General features: G+C 40.3%; 1 protein-coding gene across 1 annotated transcript in view; it reads left to right on the forward strand.

Annotated features, from left to right (window-relative positions):
* fndc3a (fibronectin type III domain containing 3A) overlaps window positions 1-13,627 on the forward strand; it is a 49,494-nt gene continuing 35,867 nt past the window's right edge. The window contains exons 1-3 of the mRNA XM_074679375.1: window positions 1-152; window positions 430-576; window positions 4,149-4,292. Coding sequence (XP_074535476.1) covers window positions 4,182-4,292 — 111 coding nt within the window. The 5' untranslated portion in view covers window positions 1-152; window positions 430-576; window positions 4,149-4,181. The remainder of the gene's footprint in view (window positions 153-429; window positions 577-4,148; window positions 4,293-13,627) is intronic.

The following is a 13,627-nucleotide window of genomic DNA, read 5'->3' on the forward strand; positions in this document are numbered from 1 at the left end:
ACCGGATTTTGGCCATATTCTCAAAAGTAGAGGAGCTAAAACATTTTTAAGCGGTTTCCGTATGTAAACATCTTCAATAAATGTCGCTCTTCGCTATCTTGGAATTTGGGATTCGTCATGATTTGCTGCAACACGCATGCGCACAGAGCCCTGTGAGCGATGGCGAAATTCTTTACTTTTATGCAAGAAGCAGGGTTAGATGGAAAGTTGTTTCGATAAAACTGGCATTTCTGCTAAAACTATCGATACTTGGCATCGTCGCTGTTGCTTGCTTATTACTTTGATCTGTTTTAGGTGTAGTCAATACGAGTAATCGTTGCTCGTATTACGAGGATAGCACATATTCATCTGGCTAACTACTAGCTGGGTAGCATTAGTAGCTTACGTTAGCATGTCACATCTTGCCTTGTCTTCTGTTTATCTATGTAGCTAGGAAGTTATTCGTCTCAGGTGTTGCAGAAAATAGCTGGTCACCGGAGCACGCTGACGTACAACATTTCTCGTACTGCTGCATCGGAATCATCACTGTGTATCGGCGTGTCAGTGAAGTCTACTGCTGCTGTGCCGACTGACTGAGTGAGTACGTTAGCTTGACTTGTGTTGCTGACTTAATACGATATATAAAGCGTGTCTCTTGGAGAAATAGAGCCTGAATTTATCATTGATTGATAAGCACACTCAAGACACATGATAGAATGGAACAGCATGTAGCTATCGTCTCGTTTATAGTACACACCTGTAGCTATAATAAACAATTGACTCGGCTACACGTTTGCTAACCTAGTCGTTTAAGCTACCTGTGTAAATTCGGCCCTCTATGAAATAATGTAACGTCTCTAGATCTAGTAGCACTCATCTAGACGTGGTAGAGACTGGAAACTGGTAATAGAGACTATATCACGTACATCAGCTCATCACTTTACATACCACTGGCCATCTTTTGGACACTGGATGTATGATCAATCAGAAAACTACTTTCATTTAGAGGTGGTGGTTGGGTTAAGCTATTTATTATCATTATTTTAACCAGATTTTGATATGTGTGCCTTTTTTAAAATCATAATGATAACTAAAATCCCCCTCATCAAAAGTTTACTTACCCTTGGTTGGCCTGATAGTCACGTAGGTTGACACACACAGGTTTAAATGGCTGTTCATTTTGAGGTGTTTGATTGTGGTTAATGTCCGTGTATAATTAGTGGGTTTCTTAACTCTGGAGAGAGCCATGCACATTTTATCCAGAGCTGTGCAGATGGGGACAACAAAAGAACTTCACAAGGACCTGCCAGAAAAGATAGCTGAACTTTTTTTTTTAAGTATAAGACCAACAAAGATCTAGAAAAGAAGTTGAAAATGTGTGTTTCTGCTGTTCACAAGTTCTGCCAAGGTATGCAAACTTGTGAGTATAACTGTACATGTGCTGAACAAACCAGCTGTGCAAAGCAGACCGGCTAAGAAAAACATTTGCAGGTGTTTCAACTATGCTTTAAATTTTGTGAAATCACATAATGTTAACATATACTTGAGGCCTTCTTTTTTTACCTTTACTTCAACCAGCCTGTGTCTTTGTGTCATGCTTGAAACCACTGAATATAGAGAGGGTTTGGCTACACAGATTATTCCATTATTCTACCCGTGCAGGGTTTTCCCAAAACAGAAACTGAAAACCAGCTGTGTTCTTATCAACTGCTCTCTCAGCCACAGTCAAATATATGATATACAGCCAAGGCAACAACAGATGTCACCTCAGTTTCTGAATACAAGTAGTGTTCATTGTGCTGCTGCAGAAAAAGCTGTGCACAGACTGTACTGTGATGCGACTGCAATCAGAGTTTAATAACAGAGTCAGCTGGTGTTGTACTTTCAGCTTTTTTCAGCCAAATGTTTTCCCAAAGAGACAGAGTAATTACACTACAAAATTACTCATGTTCCTATTTTAGCACGGGTAACGTGGCACTCCTTCAGCCACCACAGGTAACACTATAATCACCCAATTTTCACTATAGAACAACAATAACAGCCACAAATGTTTATTCCATTCGTGGGAATACACTGCCACTTTCTCAAGATGCCAAGTTTTTGAGATGTGTTTAGGGTCAAATGAAGGGAAGAGAAGGTGGGACCCAAAACAAACATACGTCTCCTCAGACTGAACTCTCAGTAGCAGTAGTGTGTGCTCAACAAATACATGGAATGTACTCTCGAGATGTATAAAGAAATACATCAAGTATTTAAAACGAATGCAGAAGTAATTAGTTTTCAAAAGAGTGAAGGACACAGGGGTGATGTTGTGCTCTTGATGTTTTTTTCCTGAAGATATAGTCCCCTTAAACCGAGTTCATTGACCATCACACTGTAAACTGACTGTGTGGGTTAAGCTTAAGGAGGGGAGGGGTAAAGCTAACAGATAAGCCAGATCACTGTGAGGTTTAGGGGCGCATGCGCCGGATTCTAATTAGGTTCAAGGACACATGTTACACTCTCATGGTGCTCTGTCTTTATTCAAACATAGTTCTTGTTAGCTTTGCAATGCTTTGACTTTTTTTCTACAAGTAGGGGGTCCTCAGCTTAGCCCTTTGACTATTTACTCAATTTATTTCATTGCAGTGGCTCAAATTGAACTGTCTTTTCTTTTTTCCGTAATAGAGAGTGACTGAATGCAATATGTAGTCATTGGTTTTGCTGATTTTTCCTCGGCACCTTGAATTAAGTGACATCATTTGCCTTGTCCATCAGTTTTGGACGTTCCCGGTACACACATCAATTTATATTTCCTCTCTTTTGCATATCTTCTAAATTCGAATGATCCCTGAACTACTCAAAAGAAAAGAGCTATTGTTTGCTCACTCCTTAATATGTCTGACATCCTGCACAAACAAGTCTGTCAGCTGATGCCTGGTTTGTTGTATCACTTTATTAAATTAAGGAACAATTCTTAAAAGTCAATAATAAGAGGGAATTGTTGTCAGTTCTTTTATATGAAGTTCATCCTGTTGTTCATTTTACTTTTTGTTTTGTTTATACTTTTTAACATTTAGTCTTGTTTGTTTTCATTTAAAGATAGCATTATATATTTATCAAAAGGGATTTTTCCTGCATTAGACTAAACAGTTAACCACCAATGTCAGTTTTGCTGAGATGTTTTGCTCACATGGACGTTCAGTTTGCATTGCTTCAACAATGCCTGAGAAAAAGCACTGTCTCCGAGATCACATTTATCTCTGTTTCCTGATAAATTTCCCTTCTTCAGTACACTGGCTCAGGTACATGTGTATAAAAGACATTATCTCTCCATTATCAGGTCTGTTTGGCTGGTCTGGCTTGAATGAGGAAGGTGGCCAAGCTTGATTGATGCAATCAAATGAAAAAAAAAATGTGTATGTGAGTAACTTGTGATGTGTGTCAATTTGCACTCAAGTCATGTCTTCACAAACACTTCACTGAAGTCAGTTATACATAGTTTTACACTTAGAGTTCAAGCGCCCTGTGCTATTGTTTGTATGCCATGCAAGCATATGTTAAGTAACTAAAGGTCAGCCTAAACCAAAGCTTAAAATGGAGACATGATCAATGAGACACACCTCCTTGTGATGTATTTCTATACTGAATTAATATTAAACCCTTAGTGAGTTTGTGGTACTCAATATGATCCAAATACACTTGCAGCTATCAGTAAAAATCTATTTCCATCCCTTTCTAAGCAACCCTACATTCAATAGATTACGATAACATGATTACAAAACAATATATTAGTCTGACATGGTTAATTAGGTGATAAACGAATCCCAAAAATATGTGATTTCTATTTTGGTTATAAAAGAAACTCATCCTACTTTTGTTTGTGTTCAAAGAAAACACATCAACCATTACCTTTTGATTTAGGATAGCAGTACAGACTCGGTTCTGAGCTTAACAATCAAAGCAGTCTGATGCCATCATTGGGCTGAAGTGGATGATGGTACTGTCACACTATAAAGCAGAAGAGGGGAGAAAAATGCTGCATCCAAAGGAAATGGAAACGAATGCAGCTCTCAGCACTGAGCAAATGACTGACTAGCAGACTCAAGAGAAAGATTCCACAGGTCTTTGTGGTTTCCTTCGCGGTTTTCTTTGTGCATTTCCTTTGACAGTTATTGTGTTTGTTGCAGGAGCACCTCTTCAGTGGTGTGAATGAGGGAGACATGGCAGACCACACCCCACCTCTGGAGTCCGGCCAGCTTCTCAGCCCTGAACTCCCAATCCTGGCCTCACCACCACCCCCAGCCATGGTCAATGGGGAGGGCCCTCAGCAGGTACTCTCAGACCCTGTTGCCCTCATGTCTTTCTGCTTTTACTCACTTGCTGAATCCAGCCTGCTTTGTTGGCTTTTGGCAAACTGCTCCAGAAGCACCTAGAGATAAATACAGTTTCAGATAAATGTTTTTACATCGCTGTGGCCTCTGCTCTCTGTTATTGAACTGTTGTGTGTTTACAGAACCTGGGTATGCTATGTGAAAGCATGTGCTGCTTTGTTGTTCTCATTGAAAGTAATGATTGTACCACAGTAACCTTTGCTGATCTGCAACAATATAAGTCTTCAATGCATTACATGAATAGACAGCTCTGACAGGGTGTACTTGCAACACTTGTGCGCTTAAGTTGTGAGCGGTGTGGGGTTTGGTTTGACCAGTACATGTGGGGAAACATTCATGTGGTTTGTGGTTTGTTAGGCCAGCCAGAAGAGGTAGTAGTCAGGGTTTTTTGTATGTCATGCAACTAGGCCTGTCACAATAATCAATAAATCGATAAACTGAACGATAAATAAAAACATCCTCGGTAAGTTTGCCAGCCTCGATAAACTGACACGTGCATGCATGTTTGTTTTCCTCCTCTATTTCGACCAAAGAGGCTGAATGAGAAGATGGCTCACTATGTCTATCTTTCCTAACATCGGGGTGCATAGGTTCGAATGTGGATTTAGCGGATTTATAGCGGAGTGAACATCTGTCAAAAATGCAGTCTTTGGCGACGGGGCTGCTCGCGTGTACACACGGAGAGAGCTGAAGCGAGCGTCCTGAGGGGTAAGGAGGAAACACACGCTAATATGAGTGATGGCACGAAAGATACGGTTCTTAAGCCGCCTGCCACAGTCCCAGTGTGGGAATACTTTGTTTTTTATCAGAATGAACAAAGTGTGAGCTCATGAACACCAACGAGCTGATATGTTGCATTTGTTTGAAAATAGTGGCGACGAAGAAGAAGAAGGGGAGGTGCAGCGGAGCCTTGTTCTTTGACAGTCCGCTCTTACTGAGGCTTTTGGTCTGCAAAGTAAATAGAAATAATAGCGCCAAATGGTGGGCGCTCAAAGACAGCTACATTGCCAAAGAAATGCAGCCCTTCAATACGGTTGAAAGCCAGAAATGTTAAAAATGTTTGATAGACAGTACGGATTGACTGGGAAAAAGTACATGTTACAAACAATTCAGGAACTGTATAAACTCCCTTTTATTTTGGCTATAGTTTTTATTGTTGTTTATTTTTTGGAGTTTCGTTTTTTATTTAGTGACAGGGTCTATGTTTTATTATTTTTGATTAGTATTAATTATTTTCATTGACATGTATTTTTTCTGAAAGAGAGTTCATTTCATTTTCATTGTATCTTTTTCTTTTTCTGGTTTGTTAAATTTATTATATTTTTTGTTTAATTTATTTTATTTAAAAGATCCTGACCTTTTAATTACAGTTAAATACTCCTAAGAAATTAAAGTTTCTTGCTTTTGATATGGTGTACTCACTTTATTATCCCATTTATCATAATTATATCAATGAAAAAAAGGAAAAAAAATCAAAATAATATTGATAATATTATTGTTTATCGGCAATAATATTTTGGAAAATTTGTTATCGTGACAGGCCTACATGCAACAATTATTATTCTTATAATTGTAGTATTATAGCTCTTCCTGTTATTGGGATAACAGTACCTGCAACAGCTAGTTTCCATTTACATCTTGCAGTATATTGTGTTGCCATAGATTCAAGCTTACTGAGTGTTTTAATAGATACATCTTATAAAAGCCCTGGGTGTCTTTCTTATGAAATCTTGTGTGTTTGGTGGTTTCTAAATGCAAAAAAGTGCGCATATGGCCTTTACTCAGATCAGTACTGAGATAACCAAATAGATTCACTGTTCTCACTTCATTTGCCAGTGGAGCATACAGGCATTTATTTCTCAGGCAACAGGTGCTTCTTGGTTTTGAACCACTCAAGTCTCAGTTTTGATAGCAGGGTTTGCGTTATGGGCACAGAGCATCACTTGTCAGCGTCAGAGTGAGACTGAGTGGCCCTGACAAGCCCCTGTGATTTTCCTGTCAGTTTGATGGTCATCTGTTCGATTTGCTTAAGTTTCCGTGCCTTCCTGGGGGACATCATGGAACCCACTGTGATATCTTTTCCGTCATTTCCTCGGTCTTGTGCAGTTTGTCCAGATAAGACTTGCTAATATTAGCACTGCCCTATAAACACACCTTTCCAGCCGTGTTGTCATTTTCCACTGTGGAAAAACCCTCACCTGAATCAGGCTTTGTTCACTAGGGGATCAAATTTTGCTGGTACCGTTGGGCTGTAAGGGTGTTGTTCTCATGGAATTCAGTTACCTTACCACCTCCCACAAAGGTTACCCGATTACCTGTACTGGGCCCCGGTCAGTGTTTGCGCTGTTTTATGAAACCTAGAGAAATAAAATGCTGCTGTACCTTCCCTGCTTACATCATTACTACCCTGCTGCTCAGGCCAATTTGAGACACTGCATGTTCATAATACCTAAAATGCAATGTGCCCCAATAGGGAGGGAAGGAAAACAAGTATCGGATAACACAGAGGAATTCTGGTAATGTTTTTTGATCAAAAGCATGATGGCTTTGGTTTTTTTGTCCTATGACTGTTTACATCAAAACCTAGATCCATGGTCTCCACGTGACCTAAGAATTGATTCATTTGGTTTTACATGTGTATAAAAGTTCCCACTTTAGATTATGCAATCTGCTATACCAACAATAGCTAACTGTGCAGAAAGGACGATTTGTACAGCAATGTCCCTTACGTTTCTTTTCTTCCAGAAATTACTGTCAGAACTAGATATTGTGCTCTGCGACGTCAGGGTCAGTGTGATTCATCAGAAGCCATTGTTCAACAATGCATTATGGGTGCTTGTCTTTTGACAGTGTGAAGCAAGGTGTGAGTGCATGATGGGTAACGCTGGCATGGTAACCTTACCTCATCGTGACGTCTTCTGTCAGAAAGAGTTTGAAATTGATGCTTAAAGATGGTACGATGGAGAAAAGACAAGTGTGGTTTATTTTAGACTTTAATACAGACTCGTGTCAGTCTGTGTCACATTGTTTATCCGTATTGGTTCATACTTGGAGATAATAGTCTGAAATGTGTTACTGACATCTGTACGGATTTATTTTTGCTTTTGTTTAAAGATGATTATAAAAAAACCTGTTTGGACTCATTTTTTGGACAGTGCCTGTGATTCGGTGATTACCATTTTAGTGGTGTAAGTTAACTTATTGAGAGCTGGCGCTTACTTCAGTGCTTTCTCAAATTAAGTCAGATTTTAGTGCCTTGTTGAAGCAAACATGACAAAGAGGATTTGATCTGAGATAATACCTGTTTCAATGCTTCATTTTGAGAATTGGTTTTGCTTTTTTGGAGAGGTATGAAGAACAGTATTTCTTTGAATAAAATGTAGTGTTGTGCGTCTGGGGAGGTGTGTAAATATACCGACAGCTGCAGAGTGAGGAGCAGGAACCACTGGAGGGGTCTGGGCCCTGACAGAGCGAGGCAGGACAGCGGTGACAGTGAAGAGGATTCACAGCGATAGCTGACCCCGTCGTTTCTGACCTTTAGCTGAAGAAGCTGCAAGGACACCTCATTCTTTGTTCATGGTTTCTTTATCCCAGTCTTGGCTTGGTATTAACGCTCTGTTGGACCAATTATTCTGACTCAGAGAGGAAGCTGTTGTCTTGGGGTCATTACCTGAGATGATTCCTTTATAGAGATGACTTTGGCTACAGTATGAATCACTGCTTCCATCCATTTATCCCCCACCCCAGCCCTCCTAGATTTTCCTGCTCATGATGTTTGGTTTGTTGCTAAATTGGTTACAGATGAATCAGTGTGTTTCTGTCAATGTTTAAGCCTAGCTAATGGCATATGCGCTGATGGGTCTTCACATATTTTTCGTATTGTACATTACTCTTCTTCATTAGACCTTTCATTTCAGGTTTTGATGTCCTTTGTGCCTGTGTTTTTATGTTCCTCATTTGGATGGGTTTTAGGTCTGTGTTTAGTGCTTAAGAGACTGTAAGTGATGAAAACACCTCGGAGAAGAATTTGATGAGCCGTCAGTAGAAATGGTTCATTGGCAGTTATTTTCTCTCTATTCTAACTTCTTGCTGAGTAGTCACCGTCAGAGACGCTTTTCTGGGAACAAATAACCTGACAGGAAGAGTGCTTAATTACATGACTTTTAAAAACAGCAAAGCTTTTAAAAGATGCCTCACAAAAAGTTAATGGAGTGGTACAGATTCAGCCAGGTTTTATTGTATTAAATCGTCCTTGATTTGAATTGAAACACAGTCTGTTTGCCTGGGTTGTGAGAAAGACAGAGAACACTCAGCATTAAATAGTTACTCCACAAATTGAACAGGGAGCACACAGCCATGAGTGCGTGGTCTGCTGGTGGCTATGTGCCATGCGTGGGCTTATGTTACTGTGGGATAGTGAGACCTCATTCCCGACTCAGCCGTCTTGGTGCTGGCCTTGTATGCTATAGCCAGACACAGGAGACAGGGCCTTGGATATGTGCCCATCACAAGTTACCAGAGGGCTTGCGTCGTGAAAAAAAAAAATGCAACCCACACTGCCTGTCTCCCGGTCTGCCACTGAATCATCTGTGGAGATGGGGGTGAGCCCACTATTTGTCAACTATTGTGAGGAGGAGGACTGTGTGTGTGACTCAGCAGTGTTTAGGACACTTTCTTTCTATCCAAGGCTAGTGAGACAAACTATAAAACCATTACTGCACCAACATCCAGGTCTTACCAAGGTGTTTAATAATATTTTATCAAGCAAATTAGTCAATACTCAAACTGAACTGAGCCCCACACAATAACCAGCATTTGTATTCAAGTACTGCATCAGATCACATCAGTGAGGACAGCTTCATATTTCAAAAGCCTCCTGTGAAATACAATAAAAACATCTACTTTATGGTCTTTGAAATGAAATGAAATGTCCAATGGTGTGCACTGTTTTAGGGTAGGGATGTACCTATACAGATTTTTTTACTTCCGATCCAGTCCGATTTTTTCATATGTTTTGCTAACAGCAGTACGATACCAATACCTTTCTCTGATAAATCCCATACTTTGTCGAGTGAACCTGTTGTACATGACAAATCATATTTGTTGTATTAAAGTGAGCCCTGTTGGTATCTCCTCGAGGAACACTCACTTTACAAATGTTGCAAGACACTGTTTTACTATCATTGCTTTCCAAAGAGAAGTAGTCCCACACAGTGGACATATTTGCAACATGGTTTGATTTACAGCAGCCGTTAAGCGTGACGGTGCTGAAAATGTGAAAACTGGATTGGCCCCGTTCAGGTAATGAAATCTAATAGTATCTGATCCTCCAAAAATAGCCATATCGGGCGCCGATACCGATCAGTATATCAGATCGGGACATCCCTGTTTTGGGATCTAATGAACCCTTTCTCACAGTTTCTGTAAAAAACATCACAAAGGGATGCACCGATCCAGCTTTTCTGGTCCTGATACCTACACCAATACCTGGGCTTTGGGTATTGACAGATACCGATCCTGATCCGATACCAGTGTTTGATAATAACGTGCACACTCTACTGTTGGATAAGACTGGTGATGTTTTGAGAAAAGACAAAAATGAGTACATATGGAACTATTAAAGTTAATATTCATTTAAACTATAAGTGTTTAAATGTTAAACAGCAGTTTGGGTAAAAATGCGTCAGAATTCACAGAAATGACCATTTGATTGTAAAATTTTATATATTGTAGACTAAATCATAGTTTAGCCTTAATGTAAAGTTTGGACCGATCCTTTCCCACTGATACCCGATCCAGCTTTGAGGGGCTGGATCAGCCCTAATACCAGGATCAGATCAGTACATCCCTAACATCACATAGCCTGTCCAGCACCATTATATAAAGCTTTAATCAACATTTCAAATGCCTGAATATACAATTAGTTTCATTAATACAGTTCTTTTAACACTGTCTGTTTGGATTGGTGGAGTGGCACAAACATCTGTGAAAAAAGCCTAAAGCATTAATCTTAACAAGACAGTCACAAGAGGATCTTGAGGCTTAACCAAAATAAATATTGGTAAATTCTGTCTCTGGACTTTGACTAGACAAAGCAGCCATCCGTTGTAAGCCAGGGCTCTGAACTGGAACTCAAAGTTGCCAAGCCGTGATGAGAAATTCCTCTGGAAAGACTACAGTCCACAGCACTTCACACGTCTGGGCTGTGTGGTAGGGCAGCCAGATCAAAGATAGTCCTGAGGAGAGGAAAAAGTGCACGACAGCATGTCCAGAGTTTGCACTGATTTATCTGAGTATTTCAGAATCCACATGCTGAGGGATAATGGTGTCTGATTGACCAGAAACGACGAGTCCACCTGTAGTAGAAGGAGCTCTGTGACACAGTTTATACGACCTGTGACCCACTGAACACCTGAGTCACATTCAAACACAGTAGACATAGAAGCTAGAGCTTAGTACAAAAAAAAGTCAAAGAAAACTCTATCATATTGGCATTTTTATGATCATAAATTTAACTGGAACAGTGATGATCTATATGGGAATAAAGTTGGAATAAAACACGTTACATCCCAACATTTGAACCAATTGGGAAAGAAATCATTGCTTAAGGAAAATAATATTTTAGCTCCATGAAACTAAATTACATGAAATAATATTTTTATGTAAGGCCTAAATCATTATTATTAAAAGATATGGCATAAGCCCCATTTCCACCAAGCGGCTCAGTTTGGTTCATCTCGGCACGGCATGCATTTAATGGTGTTTCCATTGGCTAATCCTCGGACAGATCCCCAATTAACTGAGATGAGCTGTCCCACTTTTTGGGACCCTTCCGTAGGGGTGCCAGACTATACTGATCAGACAACACAGCAGACCGTTGATTGGTCAAATAGATCGTCACTTGACGTGCGATAGCGACTGTAATCCTTCTTGTGGCGCGTGGTCTTCTCTGAAATGAAGCTTGATTGTGCTTTGTAACAAAGAGCCACTTTCCCATCACAAAGAAGACAAATTGCTAGATGTTTCCCATATTTGCGCTTTGTTTACTGTTTTTTTTCTTCATTGGATTTATTGGCTGTTAACTGTGTCGTGCTGCTATGGTGTCCCGCCGCCTACCATGAGGGGGCACGATTGGCTGTGGAATTGCAAACAGACTAAGACCAAGCTTAACCAAGCCAACCCATTCTAAACGGTACTGATCCAAACTGGACTGCTTGGTGGGAACGGGGCCATAGATATGGGAGCATTTAAACGCTTCATTACCCACCCTGATTAAATGTGAGGTGACTGGCCTCCAAGACAAATGGAGGCTCCTGTGATGCAGGATAAGTATGATCCTCCATTTGTTGAGTTTTTACTGCCATCAACATCTATCGACATATTTTATTTCTCAACCAGGCATGCTTCACTATACACTAAAACATGCATAATACTAGTTTATCTTGTCTGAGACACTATTCTGCAGCCTCCATAGATGAGAACCTGATCCTATGCGGCTATACCAGGCTCATTCCCAGTTAATGGTCTGGTTAAAGGTTGGTGTAAAATAATGTGCAGGTCAGCTTTTAGATAAATGGCTGTATGAGGTTGGCTGAGCAACAGCATTACGTGAATTGCCTCATAAATATGTAAAGCAGTCCATATTCTGTGACGCAATACTGATAACAGATATTTATGAGGACCTTCCACGGCATAAACACCTCTTGGAAAGGTTTTATTTCTTACCTGTTCTTTCCCACTGTCCTGTCATGCTGCGTTTCCAGGGACTCCCGGAGGGTGGAGGATCATCAAATTGCCCTGAATTAGTTTTGCACACGTAAGCATATGCCATCACCTGCGTTAGTTCCTGGCTAGTTCCGACACTGGCAGGATTTTCCCACCGTCGTTTGGCTCCAGTTTCCGGTTCACCCAGCTGCTATGTCACATCAACGCGCGGTAAACAATTAGGAGGAACAAACAGTGAGAAACCTGAACTCTGAGTCACCAACGACTGAAAAACGTCAGAGCTAACAGCCATGAACACAGAGAGCAGGCCCATTCTCTGGGGTAATAAAACACAGCAGTGGCTGTCTGTGTGTGAGAGTGTGTGTTAATTGATCTACACTCATTTTGCACCGGGCTTTAGACACAGACTCACATCTTTACTATGGTGGGAACTTTGGGACATGCCGTTTTATGAACTGGTGGCGTGTAATTTTCATTGTCCCTGTTCTCTTGATGTATATTTTTACTCTACATGGATCACAGTTTGAATCATGCCTCTTGTGACTGTGACCAGGAAAGCATCACACATTGCGCTGCTTATTCAGCTGTGTGAAAAGTAACCTTTGCATCATCCTCGCACTATTTCAGAGAGCATCCTCTTCCAAATGAATTCAGAGTTGGTGTTTTATGACTACACATTAGCCCCTTTAGATTATGAGCTTTGAGTTAAACTTGATATTAAAAAGATGATTAGAGCTGAAGTATTGACTAACTCGATAATGTATGACTCAAAATCATCATCAGCTTTTGGGTTTACTATGACTCTTTCAAACTTAGAACCTGCTTGATGATCTCAGTTCGAGCCTTACCTCTGTCTTGCCTTCATCTTACCTTGTGTTTATGTTGGATGGATTATTTGATTTTCCTGTGTGCTTTGTTTACTATCGTAACTCTTTAAGTTTGCAGTGCTTAGTCGCAAGAGAGGAGTCAGAAAAAAAGGCGAGAAGCAGGGAGAAAGATGAAGTGGTCTGAGTGAAAGGTTTCAAACTGAAGGACTGAGAATGTAAATAAGAGGAAAAATCACACAGTGTGGCTCTAACTTTGGACTGCCAATTGTGTGTCACAGTTGATATTCAAAGGAGCAGAATCCAACCTGGCTCCTCTACAAATACTTGTGAATTACTGCAATGCTCTTGTGAAAAGCAAGGTGTGATTTCCAGATTTTGCAGGCAGTGCTTTTCTTTGCAGCATTAAAGTGAAATGTCTTCACATTTCAACAGCTCTAAGATGAGCTGTGTTGCAACAGCTGCCTCCAGTACTGTTGTCTTGTATGCTTGACTATTAGAAGGGCTCATAGGAATGGCAGATGCCTCACTCCTCAGCATTAAGTTTTACCTTTCTCTGTCTACCTGTTGCTTCCGGTTGTTGAAACATGCGTGATGACACTGTCAACTTGTAATCAATAAAATTTATCTGCAGCTACTTCTATGTTGTATATATCGACATCGTGGTCAAAAAAAGAATGCACCTGAAAATATAATTTATCTGGTTAATGCGTCAAACTTCAATTT

Source organism: Halichoeres trimaculatus, unplaced genomic scaffold, assembly GCF_033239565.1.
Source record: "Halichoeres trimaculatus isolate MK-OKI-2021-1 unplaced genomic scaffold, fHalTri1.1 fHalTri1_scaffold_9, whole genome shotgun sequence".
In the NCBI taxonomy this organism is placed as follows: domain Eukaryota; kingdom Metazoa; phylum Chordata; class Actinopteri; order Labriformes; family Labridae; genus Halichoeres; species Halichoeres trimaculatus.